General features: G+C 37.2%; 1 protein-coding gene across 3 annotated transcripts in view; it reads left to right on the forward strand.

Moving 5' to 3' along the window:
• The window catches only part of PIP4K2A (phosphatidylinositol-5-phosphate 4-kinase type 2 alpha), a 109,817-nt gene that overhangs the window by 90,428 nt on the left and 3,465 nt on the right, over window positions 1-15,924 (forward strand). For 2 of the 3 annotated variants that reach the window (XM_005480317.4, XM_005480320.4), the window contains 4 exons: window positions 883-921; window positions 10,364-10,477; window positions 13,914-14,157; window positions 15,272-15,375. In XM_005480317.4, coding sequence (XP_005480374.1) covers window positions 883-921; window positions 10,364-10,477; window positions 13,914-14,157; window positions 15,272-15,375 — 501 coding nt within the window. The remainder of the gene's footprint in view (window positions 1-882; window positions 922-10,363; window positions 10,478-13,913; window positions 14,158-15,271; window positions 15,376-15,924) is intronic. The other variant, XM_074534986.1, reaches the window with a different exon arrangement.

Raw genomic sequence — 15,924 nt, forward strand, 5'->3', positions numbered from 1 at the left:
TGCTATAAAAGGGTGTGGTTGGGGATCCTCACATTATTTAAGGTAGCAGGACTCCACTCCAGCACTTCTTTACACGATGCACACCCTTTAACAAACAGCAGAGTTAATTTACCCATCTTTCAATGCCCAGTTACCATATTTGTAGTTATTTCTTGCAGTGCTGTTACATGATAAACACGTGCTGGGCATTTAAAAGTGTGGTCTTGCTCCAGGAAATTTTTAAGGAAACATATACAGTCTTCTTTTTTGTCAGCTCCAGGTTATTCAGAAAGCACCATATTGCTCACTAGTTTTAATCGATAAACTGAATTAAAAAAAAAAATCCAAAATGTCTTTGGCAAGCACTGTAAGTCCTGTGAATCCACAGTTGGTCTCTTCTCTTTTTACTCCATGTTGCTGTGAGATGCTTTGTTCTTGTTTGTACTTTATGATCTTTTAAATACTTTTTGTGCTTATATTGTGTGACATCCTTTTCAAATGTGTGTTACAAATGTTCAGACAGTTATACTGAATAGGCTAGTCCATACCCATACAGCTAAATTGGCACCAAAAGAAAAGATGAGAAGTCTGCCAAGCAAACTGAACTTCCAGCATGGTACACTCAAAATGAGGATGAGAGATGAGGAAAAGCTCCAAGAATTAGGAGGACAATAGAAGTAGAGCATTTGAGGATTTAATCCATCTTTCTTCTCTCATGATGCATCTTCTTCATATGATTGCAGCAGTTCCGCAGTCCTGGACATTCTACCTACCATATCACCTTTCTTTAAATCATTTCTCAAGTTCAAAAGGATACAGTTCATCCTCTTTTTGACCTGTTATAACATTTTCAAATTAGTTTCTGACATATGCACATTTTTAGATCCATTTTTTCTGTTTCAGGGCTCTACTGTGGCTCGAGAAGCCAGTGACAAAGAAAAGGTATGGTGCATTTCTGTTTCTTTTTCAATTAATTAACCTTCTAGCCAGACTCAGAACAAACATAACCAGTGCTGTTCTGATCCTTCCCTTTTTTTCTGCCATATTCTTCCCTCTTGAGTTCTACCTTATCCCTCCCTTATCTGTCCTCTATTTCCTGCAGACCTTTGAATATTGGTTTGCAAAGCTGTTGTAACTTCAGAGGTAAGTGAGCCAATCCTCTACCTCCTCCTTTTCCTTTTGTCTTCTCTTAGTTTCTTCAGGGCCTGCCCTGTGCTAGGAAAACATCAGAACTTTGTTCCCTTCTCTCCTTCTTCATCTTCTTTCTCTTCCTATTTAATATTGAGATTTATGAATACTCAAGTAATGGAAGTAATGGAATTATGTGATGGGACACCATTTCTAAACTGAGTGCAAGGATGAACCAAACCTTGAATTATAAGAACCCTTGGGTATGTAAAGCTCATACAAATGAGCAAGTGACTGACAGACTTAGATGTACATGTAGCTGTAATGAGAGACAGTCTCCCTCAAATTCTGGGCTGAAACTTTGCTCGAAACAGAAATAGATTGCTTTATTTTTCTTCACCTCCAACCTCAATTCTTTTGGAAAATTTAATGTTCTCAGTTTTTCTTTGTGGTTTTAGCAAAATAGCCAGATGGCATTTTAGGAGAGGTTTCTCTGGAGATTCTACAGATAATTGGAAGTGTAACATAGTCTCCATCATCTGAGACGTTTTAGATTTCAAAATTGGGCAAGCTCTAACAACCCATGGCTCTTGTTTTCCTAATTTGTTCAAGCACATTCCTCCTGAATTAGCATGAGCTCATTCATGAGTTCTCTTAAGAGACTTCATTTTCTGTTGCTCCCAAATTCCATTCAGATCATTTGTTTTTCTCCTAAGCAGTAGTTTTGCCATACCTGGCTCTCTGAGGCTTCTACAGTTCACACAGCTGCTCTAAAGGAGTAAGGGACGTGCAGTAGCTGTCAGTTCTCACTGCGTGAAAAACTCTGTGCAGGTTTTTTCACCTTTCCTAAGGCATGATGGAACACTTAAAATTCTTCTGAGCATTAGGCAGTACCACAGCCCCACCTGTGAGCTGCAGTTACCATTGCCAGCAATAGCTCTCTTCTGCTGTACCAGACCCTCAAGATCATGTCTTGAATGCTCTCTTTTCTTTCTTTTGTCATCTGTTTTTGTTCTTGTTTAGTGGCAAGTGTAGTATTTTAAATGTGCAGGAAGTAACCCTTCAGTGTCTTAGAAACAACACCTCATGTCACTGAAAACCTCTGCTGTACTATTAAAATAATCTGATAGAAAGGATGAGGACAAATTATTTGGATTGGACTGCTTCAGGTTGCAACATAAATGCTTGGACTAGTAACATAAAAATTTAAAAATATTATGTATGGTCACTGTACAGGATCTGATACTATACAGATGTTTAGCAAAGTAGTTTTGAGCAATCTCTGGAATATGCCTCATAATAATAGATAGATGAATAATAGTACATGTATATTGTAGTTAATACACTGAGTGAGAACCTTAAAGAAACAGTGCCTTAATTTTGCTCCTTTGTAAGTTCATGGCAGAATTACTATTGAATTTGCTATAGGTAAAATGAAACAAATGTGTGTTGTTTTATATAGCTGCATAAAACAATTATGCTGTAAATCTAATGTGAAATCGTAACTTCCATAAGGCAGATAACAAAAATTCTTATCAACTTCACATCTAGAACCTTTCCTTTGATTGTGAATGCTTCTCTGAAAATAATGTATAAAAGTCTCATCCCCCTAATTCCTATTGTGCTATTTTAATGGTGTGATTTCTTGGGGATGGAGCTGCACAAAGGCTATGGATGTTGTGAGCACACAGTCTGAGGCTTTGGAAGCAGCTTTCTGTCACTCAGCATTCCCCTCAAAGCCAGTGCAATGCAGCAGGGAAGTGACAAGCTTGCATTCAGAAAAAAAGATTGCTAAGAAAGGAAATTATTGGGTAGCCTTTTACGTTCATGGAGGGAACATCATTTTACACTTTGAGACTCTTCTGGATTCAAACAAGGGAGAATTAGTATTTTGCTTATTTCATGGGTTTTGTTTAAGTTCTGGAGTCTGCTGGTTGATTTGAAAGGGCCAGGATACATTTTCTCTGTGCATTGGAGATGTTCAAAAGGTTTGTCATCACTATGATCTGAATCTCCTGCAGCAGGCATGACAACAGATTTATTCACTTAGAGTACTCACATCTAACACACAGCTTTTAGGTTTAGATAAAAAGGGTGTTGTATATTTATATGAATAGACAAGGGAAGTTTGGTTCTGAAACTCTGAGCAGTGCCAAAGAGCTGCTGTCATGAGAGGTATCTCTGCACATGTGCCACTGATTCCAGGGCCTGAGGACTCTGTTGACCTGAATATGTAGATGATCCATTATTCCTGAGTGGCAAGTGGAGCCCTGTAGCATGGTTTTTTACTTCCATTTTTTCTTAAATAGATGTCAGTGTTTCAAACTTTTTCTTGTCATCTGTGAGAATCTCAAATCAATCTTAAGATTTGAAAACAACTAGAAAGGTTTGACTAGAAGGGAAGGAGGGAAGGTGTTTTAACAAATTCTCCAAAGAGATTTTGGTATCTCCTGTCATAGAACAAATTGCCTATAGGGATTAAACAAAACCAGACAATGTGAAAACCTGTAAATTATTAGCTAATTTTTAGCCAGATGCAAGCTAAATAATCAATTTATTAATATTATCTTGAAATTACATTAATATTAATAAATTTCAATCAGTGGCAGTATAATTAGTTATTGTAACTGTATGGCTATTCACATGTGAGAGTAATAAAGGAAGCTTTTGGTACTAAAATGTATGGCTAAATTGTCTGGCAATGCCTGGTTTTTAAATGGGCTTTTAAGTAATTCATATCAAGTTTCAAATTACAACATTCAAGTAATCAAATGGTTTCCAGAATATTAAACATGATATATTTATTTCTCTTAAAGCTGCAAAAGACAGAAAACAGAAGAGCAAGTCTTTCAGTCACATTCTAATGCAGACTGTAAATTTTAGATAAATTACTTTGTAAAGGCAAATTTGGTGAAATTTATGTTCTTGAATCTTCTTCCTATCAAAGTAAAAGTTATTTACTCAATTAATAAAGAAGAGACATTATGCAAAAAGATTTAATGGATAAGAAATCAGAGAAAATAGTATAATTCTTCATTAGCTTAGTAATGTAAAAGAGATATTACTATTCAAACATGTTTTAAATCAGTTTTTTAGGATGAAAAGTTGCCTGATTGAGAGTGGTACTTTTCCATCCTGTTTGCAGTTTACCTCCTGCTTGACTGTCATCAGCTGTTTAATATCCTAACATATGGATGAGCAGTTCCAAAACTGTCATTTCAATGTTTTGTGATAATCAGTGCAGAAACAAGCATCAATCCCTTAAATTTCACCTTAACACACAATGCCTTTCATTTGTTTTACAAATGGTACTTTTAATAATAAAGACATCAATTTCTTGGCAACATATATCATAACATACATGTACAGATGCCTTGGATTTTAAAAGAACAGTATGTTTCAACAGTTGTCAAATTCTGACAGCTGCTCCTTTTGACTTTTTGGGCTTTACTACTCTCTTTAAAATTTTTATTATTTTAACAGTGGGCATTTTCTATTCATTCTTGGGACAATTTTGCCCTCTCAAGTGAAATGAGGATAATGCAGAACTCCCCAGGCAGTCTAGCTGCTCACAATTATGCCATACTTGCAGTACAAGATCAAATTAGCAGTAACAGCTGAGTCTACTTGTACTGATAAAAGAATCTAAGCTCTTGCTTCTGAGTGAGCAGTTCAGAACGAAATTGGAAGAAGAAAAATAAATCCTAACTGAACTGGTGCCCACCACATTTCGTCTTTCTCAAGCAAGTTCAGAGATTATCATGTGTTTTTAAATCAATCTAAAACTGGTTGCATTGCCACCTCTGTAGTATGTGCTGTTTCATAAATCACCATTCATAAGTGCAGTAAAATTATAGTCAATACAATTAAATAAAGGATTTTCTATTCAAGTTTCTTTTGAGATAAAGATTGCCATAGTTGACAGCTATGTTACATCTTAATTAAATTGTATGCAAAGTACATAGCTGGGAAAATTAGATAGGAAGTTATCACTGGATGTTAGCTTTGTGTTTAACTTTATATATTACAGCATATAGTAATTAACTGATTTCTGAGAGGAAAGTATAACCTAAGGAAAAAGGGCTTTAGTAGAGGAAGACAGGAACAAGATCATTCAGTCTTGACTCAGGGTTTTTGGTTTTCGTGTCACTATGTAAAACATTCTTCAAGGGAGATCATTCCAACATCTGACCTGTTTTTTCCTGCTGTTTTAGAATTACTAATTTCAGAACATTTTTGTACTTTAATTAGGGATTTCAGTCCATTTCATGTGCTGATCTCACACAAGAGACTTGTGAAGTGTCTGACACTTATCTGTGAAATAAATCTAAACATTGCAATGTACAGATATTATACTTTTCAAAACATCATACTCCAAAGATAGGGAGAGACATTCAGGGTTTTGATTTCAGCATTTAGCCTTATTGTGACACCAACCCCATTACAGTTTTTCAAAATAAATCACTAGTTTGCCCTTGTATGGTTTTGAGGGGTGGGAGTGTTTTGTTTCATTTTTGTTTAGAAGTCTGCTTTCCATATGTTAAAAGAATTTTAAAAATAACAGGGGAATTTCGTGTTGCATTTTATATGTTACATGTTCATTTTGCAGCAGGAAGACATTAATGCTAGGGATAATTCTGGATGCATTTCCTTGAGCATTGAAAAGACAGTTTCTATTTTGGTACACGCTTGAGTACTTAACCCTTCTACAGCATCCTGCACAATTCTTTTTTTTTTCTACAGAAAATGCTTGTTGTACTGGCTAAAGTCATTCCAGTGTTTACCCTCAAACACTATTTTGGGGTTACAGCTGTATTTCCACTGCCTTTTACAGACTTGTAAGTTGAGCTGCAGACCCTTCATGTGGGAGCCCCTGTCTAGGGCAAGGCAATTTGTACAACAAAAGTTTGGATCCAGCTCACAGAACTACTGGAGGCAAGAAACTGCATAATTCTAAAGGAAGTAATTCTTCCCTCTTGTAGATCTAGTGACTCCAGAGTTTTGATTCAATTCAAAATCACCTGTTCCAAATTATTACAAACTATATTTAGTAGTATAGCCTTTTTTTCCCAAACACTGCCTTCCATATCTGCTGGTGAGCCCAGTACTTTAAAAAATGAAGGTGTATGTGGCTCATTTGCTGTTAAAAAAGCCCAGGGTGTGGAGCTTCACTCTTGGCAGATGTTTTATGTAATTTTCAAAAGTTATAAGTTGTAAGCCAAATTTTTCCGTGATTACTGCATGAATAATGTGACTTGTGGCTAGTTCCAGAGAAAAAAATAGGGCTGCTATGCAACATTTCTCCTAAAATCTAAACCTTGTCTTTGTTAGATAAGAAATTGCTGCCAAATCATGAGGACAATTAGTCTTTTTTCCTTTTTCAATCACTTATTTGGAAACTTACTTGACCCACAGCTATTTTATCAAGCTGCTTCCAAAATTGCCAGCATTAATGTTAGCTGTGACCATTATTTTTGTTATCATGAGGTATGCAAAATCCCTTTGGGGGAAACAAAACTGCTAATATTCATTTCAGCTCATTAGGATAGGATGTTGAATTGAGATGTCCTAAGAAATACACAAAAACTGTTACCATGTTCATAGAAATAAAACTTCACCTGATTCTTTCAAGGGGTTTTTTGAACTCAAAACAGTATCAGCTCTTACACTATACTTTTATTTTGAATGAGGCTTTGCACATTCTGTCATCTTAGTTACTAAGAAATCTTTATTGATTTTTCAGCCTTTCAAAGGCAGTGAAATCTTCTAGCCATTAAAATTCTCTGTGACCATGGCAAACTTTGGAATGCAAACCTGAAGTGTGCTGATAACATGCTTTTTTAATAGATATTTTATATTTGTAAAATCTGTTGTGCCTTTCTTGCATCTTTAAGTAGGAGATTAAAAACAGTGGAGGTAGTTCAGAAAGAAAATCTATTATTAATTTAGTGGAAGTAGTTAGATGCTCATCTCCTGTGCAGCTCTTAAAATATTTAGTTCTTTAATGACAGTAATATGTTCATTATAGTGAATTACATTCTAGGAGAATCATTTTCCAACAAGGATTTTGCTTCATTGGAAATATTTGAGACATCATAAAAAATTAACCGTATCAATTATTTCATTAAAGCAAAACCTCAATTTTTTTTCATTCAGATAATGCTCTAAACTGCCACAATGTGATTCTATTTGTGTTTATTTCAGCATGTAAGAAATTACATAGTGGGATTTTCAGCATGAATGAATGTGTTATTAATTCAGCATAACTACAAGAGCCCCTCCTAGTTGAATATTTCATAGGCTTTGGTTCTTAAATTCACAAATCAATTTTAAGACAAATTTCATTTTAAGTGCTACTAGAAACACTTCTACCAGTGTCTGTCATTAGTAATATGTGGGACTGCACCAGTATCCTGGGACTATTCAGCTTCAAATAAATAGGGAGAATAATATTGCCTAGTACACCAGAAAAAGGGGTTTGTCTAGTAGCACCTAGAAAGAGGGAAGAGAATAGGCTGGGAGGCATCATGCAGATAATGTAGTGAGGGCAACCACTGACACAGGGCTTTTTAGTTTCATTTGCTTAGATGGGATCCACTGCTTTTACTTTGTCCTTCTTCTTCACTTGCTTCAGAACTGCCTTTTAACTTGCATGGTTCTACACTTGCCAAGTCTTTATAACTATGGGTACTTGGGTGAATAAAGATTACCTCAGATAAATATTGTCAGAGGGATGATCGTGGTCTGGGGGAACCTGCATCCAAGGCAGTGAAGTCTGGCTTTTTGGGAGTGCTGACTCACTGCCCAGAACGTCCTTGGGAGTGCCCCTTGGGTCTTGTGATGGCAGGCAAGAACTGCAGCAGATCAGCTTTGCTTGCTCACTTCTATTAAAAATAGGTTAGAGACAAGGTTAAAGTGAAGTAAGGCACTTGCACAACTGGCTTACCAGCCCTAGCATCTTCCAAAGAAGACGCTGCTTGTAACTGGAGTTTATTTTTGCCACCACAGGACTGTCCTCAGTGGCGAGGCAGCTTCCCCTGGCAGCCCCGCGGTGTGGCTGGGCTGTGCTCTGCGGGCAGCCTGCGGCACAGCCTGGAGGCAAACAAGCATCTCAGCGTCTTAACCACAGCACATCCTCCCTCTGTGCTCCCCCTCCAGCTTTAAACAGCACTAGCAGGGGGGGGTTCTGTGTTAATGGGTTTGTTTCACTTTAACCTTTGCCTAATTTAATCAATAACTTGGATATACTAGGTGGAAAAATAATCTGGGGGATTTTTTTAAGTGATTTTGGGCTAAAAATAAAGGCAGCTTGGCTTCCTGCATTCTTTTCATTATTGCTTCATCTTAAATTATTTCATCCAAATCTCCTCTCCATTCTTAAGCATCCCACGCACTGGATTCCATCCTCCAGTGTTGGCAACATCCCTGGATCCACAGTCCTGCCTCTGTGCAATTAGCCCTGTCCATGGGACACTCTGCTCAATTGAGTATGGTAATCTCTACAGCTGTTAGCCTGGAATGCTTATCTGATGTTACCCCTGCTCCTTTTTGTCCTAAACCTCTTACTGAGTAGGCCAGAAAGAACATCAGTGTGCACTGTGCAATCATATTGTGGTAAACAATTCATTGTGAGCTTCAGAAAGTGTCCAGCACTGTTTTTGAGTAAAGCAGGAGAGCACTGCTGAATGACTCTGGGACAGATGAATGGTTCTAGCTCCATCTCAGCAGCTTAGGTATTTGCTTTGTTGGGTTTTTTTTAAATATAAATAGAGGATCACTATTAGAGGGTATTTTAATGTATCAGAATGTTCTAAATGCAAGACAATAATAATTCAGTTCAGCTAGACTAGGACCTTTTTTTTTTTCAAACTTCATAGATATCAGGATGCTACAAATTTAATAATGAATTTGTATCTGTTACAATGTTACTTATTTCTCAAGTGGTTTTGAGCAGCTATTGGAAGAAAGGATCACTTTTCTAAAGAAAAGTATCATTGTGCGATCTCAAGCAATTCACAAATTCCAGGTCAAAAAAATTAATTTGAACAGCTGGGGAACTGAGTATTTTGGCCTCCTCAGTGCACGCAGCACAACAGCAAAAAAAACTTTTAGCCATTGTGAAGATCTATAAGGACCTCCCAGAGTCTGCTGTGGTGCTTACATTTTAATGCTGTGCTTTCCAAGATATACCTGTTGGGAGTAGAGGAAAGAAGCTCTTAGGTTCTTTTCCTTGCTGTGTCATAGGAAGAAAATAAACTTCATGAAAAATACCATCTCCAGTAAGATTATAAGCAATGTCTGACTAGTTAAACTTAAGGAGGACATTCCTGCAGGCTGTTAGCTGCCTTTTATTCCTAGGAGAAGGACTTTCAGATTAAGGGGAAATTGTTTTATTCAGGGTACTCACTAGTTCTTGACCATTGACAGTTCACAGGAATTGCAGCACTGGTTGTTCTGTAACATTTTCCTTGTAAAGGAAACCTCTTCTTCCATACTATTGGTTAAAGGTGGGGCAGGGAGAAAGGCTGTTCATTGCTCTTAATGGGCCAATTTTTTAAAAGCTCTGATTGCAGGAGTTAGTATTACTTCTAGCTTGCTTGACCAAATGTCCTGAAGGAACTGCTCTTTTGTGTGTCAGTTTGCTGGGGCTTTCTGAGTAAACTTCCAGTCACTGTCCATTAAAAGCAGCCTGTTTGAGGTGTTGCAAATCACTTCATGAGGGAGTTGAAGATTAAGGTAATCAAGTTGCTCCAACATCAGGATTATTAATTACATGTTGAAGAGGCAGTGGTCTTCTCTGGCATTTGCTGCTTTTAAGCAGAATTTCGTAATTCAATATTCATTTGATGCTTTCCAATGATTATTTGGTATTAGGCACTTGTGAATATCCACAGTGGTTGTGCAAAATGCAATCCTGTCTGACTTCCTCTGTAAGACCTGATGCAGGCCCTTTGTTGTGAGGGATTGTTTTAACTTCACTTACTGCCAGTTGCTTTGACAAATGACATCTTGGAAGAAGCTGGATGCAAATCAGTGTTTGGTGTAAATGCGGTATTGAGTGGAGCTGTTGTCCTGGCTGCATTTGCTGCCCAGGTAACACATTCCTTCCAGGCCATTCCAGGAGGGGTAAGGTGAGCAAAGAGCTCTGTGGGTGCAGTTATGGAGAGCTGTGTGCCATGGAGGCACCTCGGGGCCAGCAGCTTCACCACACTCCTCTTTACAATCGTACTCTTACAGGAATTTTGGTTTGTTTCAGGCCAAAGAGCTGCCGACGTTCAAAGACAATGATTTTATTAATGATGGCCAAAAGATTCATATTGATGAGAATAACAAAAAGATGTTCCTTGAGAAACTCAAAAAGGATGTTGAGGTAAGAATGTGCCTGTTCAGTTACATGTAATTAAAATGTGTGGCAATTATGGATATCCCAGGAAATCATACCTGTAATTCATTAATAAAAGCTCTTGTTTATAATACTGTAAAAGCTGACTGTCATAAATGAAACGCAATTTAAACTTTCAGGAGTTGATCACTGCTTTGCTGATGTGATAAATGGCTTGCTGCCATAGCTGGTTGCCATACATTGTTCCTGCCTTGATGATGTGATGTTAAAATGCTGGTACTGCTTAGTACTTAATGCTTTACAAGCCTAGTGCTTCCCAATGCCCCTGAGAGAGAGGTGAGTACTGTTAGTTGTATTTTACAGGTGGAGGTCCACCAGAGCTGAGGCCAAATGTGGGCTGTAGTCCATAACAGAGGAGAGGCGTCTGCCCTGCTCACAGCTGTGCATGCCCTTTTTGTTTCATGTTAGTAATCCAGTTTTACATAATTCTAATAATTCTAATCACAACAGTAAAGTGCTTCAATAATCTAAATACAGTAATTGGATTCTCATTACCCTAATGTAGTCTTTCATATAAATTTGTATTTTACTTGGCTGAATACAGTAAATACTTGAAAGAAAAGTGTTAATGTATGAATTTATTGAAACATTTTCACTGATTTTGTTCAAATAATAAATATCACACAACTTGCCATTAGTTTGCATAATTTAAAATATTTTTCCTAAACACAGTATTTTGCAGCATTATACTCAAAAACTAAAATCTGTTTTCAAGTAAAAAGACAGATTTGGAAAAGACTTGGTAGCAAAATGTGTCTGTGATTTAATAATACTTTCAGCTATTTATATCAAAAGAGCTCTGTGAATTGACTTTCCAAATTCTTCAGATTTTATCTCATTAGTTGTACAAAACAAAATACTGTTACTTTAGAATTTACCTAATAATTTGCTTCTGAGGAAATATAATTTCCTGTCATAGTAACAATGGGAAATTTATGGTGGTGAGGATGATGAAAACATAAATACTTTGTGAAATATCCATGTGTGTTTATTTTATATTTAAAATACTGTGCTCTACTGATGTCACAGCTCTAGAGATAAGTTTATTTGGGTTAAAATTTTGTGCTCTTTTAACATGTACTGCTGTTGCTGACTACTGCTTTTACAGCAAGTAGGCTGCAGATAATATCTTAAGTGAGTGGAAGGAATGTGGAAGATGCTTTCTTAACCTGAAAAGTAGATTGTGTAGGATGTATATCATTTACCAGACTGGGAATATAATGGCAGATTCCAGATTATGACTTGAGAGGTTGGTTTTATGGGTTTGAAGTTTATACAGAGAAATGTTTAATACCCATGTAAACCACTAGTGTGAAGTGATCTGGCTCCTGATTTTGACAATGGCAAGCTCTTCTTTAACCTTGCTTTTCTTTTGTTGGTTCTTTTTGCCCTTATTAGATAACAGATAGACACACTTTGTAACCAGTGTGTAAAATCTCACATTTCACTACAATGAAAAGAAATGCACAACACTTAATATATGATTATCTTATCAGACAGTATTTATAATTAAACATGTATTTTAATACTATTCTCAGCTATATAGCTTTATATCTGTTCTTGTTTTATATTAATGTTTCTTTCAATATTTCTCTTCTAATCAAGTCCTGTGTCCCCTTCCTATGTCCAAACACAAGTCATTCCTGCTGTTTTGGTGTTCCCTTGTCTGTTTTCCCATGTCCTTATTCCATTGCAGGTGTCCTGAGAAAAACTACATATTTTTTTCATTTAAAATCAGATTTTTTTCCTTCTGCTGATCTCCCTAAGTCATTTTGTCGTTAGCAGCGGCACATTTTTTTCCAAGAGCCATTCTCTTCCAATTTGTAGCTCACTGTTTTTTTCCCAAGAGTCCATTCTCTTTCATACTGTTCTGTATTATTATTAGTAGATTTTTTTCCCTGTATTTACCAAGTAGTGAATAATATGCCTGGAATTCTTCCACCCCATTGCCTTTGGCCAGTCTCATTTGTTTGTACTGTATATTGTTGTGTATCATCTCTTCAAACTTAGATCTCTTCCAGTCTTGTGAGAATCGATTGTTTCATTATATTGAAATAAATTATACTGAAATCTTTAAAAATCAGTTTCTTCTTCTTCTTCTTAAAACCTCCTCTCAATCTCACAATATTTCTTCCAGCACTTGAATTTACAGTTACCTCCAGCTCATCTCTTTCCTCAGAATCAGATTTTGACAAACTGGAGTTTCTTATTGCCCAGTATTTTACCTTTTTCATCCCTATCACTCTCTCTGTGCCAAAGTCTAGCTCGAATGCCTTCTGTCCTGGTCTGCTCTAACTTCCTTTTTGTAACCACTTAGAGTTTATAAAAACTGTGGCAATTTTTATATTCAGCCACTTTCTCTGCATACCACAAGCATGGGCTTCACAAGCTTGAAATCACAGTGCTGCTTTTAAGCTGCAGTGCAGCTCTGTCCTGCCTGTCCTTTGCCCCCTTGAGCTGTTTACCCCATTTTTCTGCTTTTATACCTTCCTTATTTCCCTCTTTCTGCCTTATGCTGTTCTCCTCAACTAACTCTTTGTTTTTACATAGAGTGTATTTATCTTTCAGTTTCCTAAAATCTCCCATCCTTATTCTTTATTCAAAACCACCCTTTCATTCACATACATGTTTTGCTTTTGTGATGTGAATCATGAGCCTGTCACTGTGAAGAGAACACAGCATCATTTCATGTCTTCAGGGTGTGAAACTTCACAGCTTTCCACTGCAAGAATATTTGAACGTTTTTTAGGATTCTTTAATAAGACTTAAAAGGGATTAAGAGGTTGGGTTCAGCATCAGATCATAGCATGCTCTACACCTGATAGCACAGAGGCTGCTCTGGACACTGAGCAGTGACAGAGCAGTCCCCACCTCAAGTGCTGGGTGTGGTTTTGGGCACCACAACATGAGGAAGCTGTCCAAGGAGGCCAGAGAGGGTGGTGCCACAGCACCAAGCCTGACAGAGTTCAAGAAGCATTTGGTCAATATTCTCAGGCACAAGGTGTGACTCTGGGGGATGTTTCTGTACAGCAGGGCCAAGAGTTCACTTGATGGTCATTGGGGGTCACTTCCAACCCAGGCAATTCTATGAATCTAATTTAACTGAAACATGAGTCAGGAGTAACAGTTGTTGGCTTGCAGGCACACTGGTCTTCGCTAATCACAGATTTTTTTTCCCTGAGGCTTTTGGAAGAGTGGGCTACAGAATAAGTTTCAGGTAATTTCTGTGCTGCTAATACATTTTAGTAAAAGTAGGTATCTCTTTGCCAGCTTTATCACTTAATCTTCCCTTTGCTCTCTCTCAGAATTGTCTTAGAAGTTATTCTCAATTGGTGACACCTTTTTGTAAGTGGAGCTTATGTTTTTCAGCAATATTGATAGAATGCGTATTATCACTTTCTAGTTCCTTGCTCAGTTAAAACTCATGGACTACAGCTTGCTGGTTGGAATTCATGATGTTGAAAGAGCTGAACAGGAAGAAGTAGAGTGTGAAGAGAATGATGGAGAAGAGGAAGGTGAAAGTGATGGGACCCACCCTATTGGAACCCCTCCAGACAGTCCAGGAAATACACTGAACAGCTCACTGCCTTTGGCTCCAGGGGAATTTGATCCAGCTATTGATGTTTATGGAATAAAATCCCATGAAAGTAAGCAACAGGAAATATTTCTATGTTAAGGTGGTTTGATCCTTGCATCAGAATTCTAAAGTCCTCACAACCATGTAAAGGCAAATGTAAACTGAAAAACAAGTTGACTATGTGGAAAAGGAAATTTGCTCTTTGGTGGTAGCAAAAAGAAGATTATTTCCATAATGGTTAGCTATTCTGGTTCACCAGTTCTTCAGCATTTAATGCATGGGGTTTTCATCCCTTTCAGAAAGTCTAGTAACTATAATTGGTCTTTTCTGGCAGATAACACTGTTAAACACAGTGTAAAAAGAATGAGAAAAGCAGTGTTCCAAGTTATATTTCTTTTTTTTTTTTGGTTGCTTTTTGAAAATTTGTGCAGTCATACCCAATTTCTGTGTTGCAACTAAGAAAGTCTTCATAAGGAGTATATAAGAAGCTTAAAACTGAGTTTAATGTTAGTGTGTGAAATTAAGTATAACTGGGTACCTGTGGCTGTTCAATACAGGAAAGTTACCTTTTCTTTTTGTTTATAAGCATTGACATGGATAAATGCGTGGTTTGATTCATAAAGAAAATATGATCTTTAGTTGCACCAAGAGAAGTTTAGGTTAGATGTCAGGAAAAAATTCTTCACTGAAAGTGTGATTGGGCACTGGAATTGTCTGCCCAGGGACATGGTGGAGTCACCATCCCTGGACACGTTTAAAAAAAGACTGGACATGGCACTCAGTGCCTTGTGTTAAGTCATAGGTTGGACTTGATGATCTCAAAGGCCTTTTCCAGCCTAGTTTATTCTGTAATTCTCTTTGTTGACACAGAAGCATTACCTTTCATATAAAACTTCATAGTTTTTCCACAAAGATTAAATCCATGTTACCTTAACTGAGCAATAATTTCTATTTCTGTGTGCTAGCTTTTTGTTTTACACTCATTTAGGGGATTTTGCATTATATATGAGTTCAGTTAAACTCTGAATTAAGGACAGCTTAAGCTTGTTCTTTTTACACATCTTGATTATGACTGACATTGACCTGTCTTAGCTGCTGATTGAGTTGTACCAAGTCTCCTTTGTTAGAACTCCTTGTTAAGATGTTTCCGAAGTCCTTCTTACTGCCCTGTTTGCTGTTGGCAGATGCTCCCAGGAAGGAGGTGTACTTCATGGCCATTATTGACATTCTTACTCATTATGATGCAAAAAAGAAAGCTGCTCATGCTGCAAAGACAGTAAAGCATGGGGTAAGTATCTGGGTTGGTTTCTTCCTCTTACTCATTTGTATTCCTGTTTTTGTTTAATGCCCTGATAGGGGACAGTTCAGTAAAGCTAGGAGAGGGGAAATAAATCTTACATTACATACTGAGAGTAGAACTCCTTTTTCAGCTGTGTGCACAGCTTTCTCACCCACAGAGAATGCTAGTGAGATGATTTTTAAGACTTTGTCCTAAATTTGTGAGATGCACCTTATTCTTGCAAACAAAGCTGTTCACCACTCTATGAAAGCTGTCATGAATCTAATTTCAGACGCAGGGCCCTAATGATGGTTTCATTGTTTGGTACAGCCTGCTGAAAATTACTTCTTCAACATATAACGTGGCTCACTCTAGAAGACTTCTTCAGAAAAAAAAGTGCAATTTACAAAATCAGGCATGAAAATTTTGTTAACATACTAAATACTCAGAGACTTTTCAGTGAAGGCTTCTGCTTAACTGCCATTATTTAATTTTGACTGAAATTACTGCTTAGCAGCAGACACCAAAGAACCATGGTGAAACAGTCCAGTCTTCCAG

This window comes from Zonotrichia albicollis, chromosome 1 (genome assembly GCF_047830755.1).
Source record: "Zonotrichia albicollis isolate bZonAlb1 chromosome 1, bZonAlb1.hap1, whole genome shotgun sequence".
In the NCBI taxonomy this organism is placed as follows: Eukaryota; Metazoa; Chordata; class Aves; order Passeriformes; family Passerellidae; genus Zonotrichia; species Zonotrichia albicollis.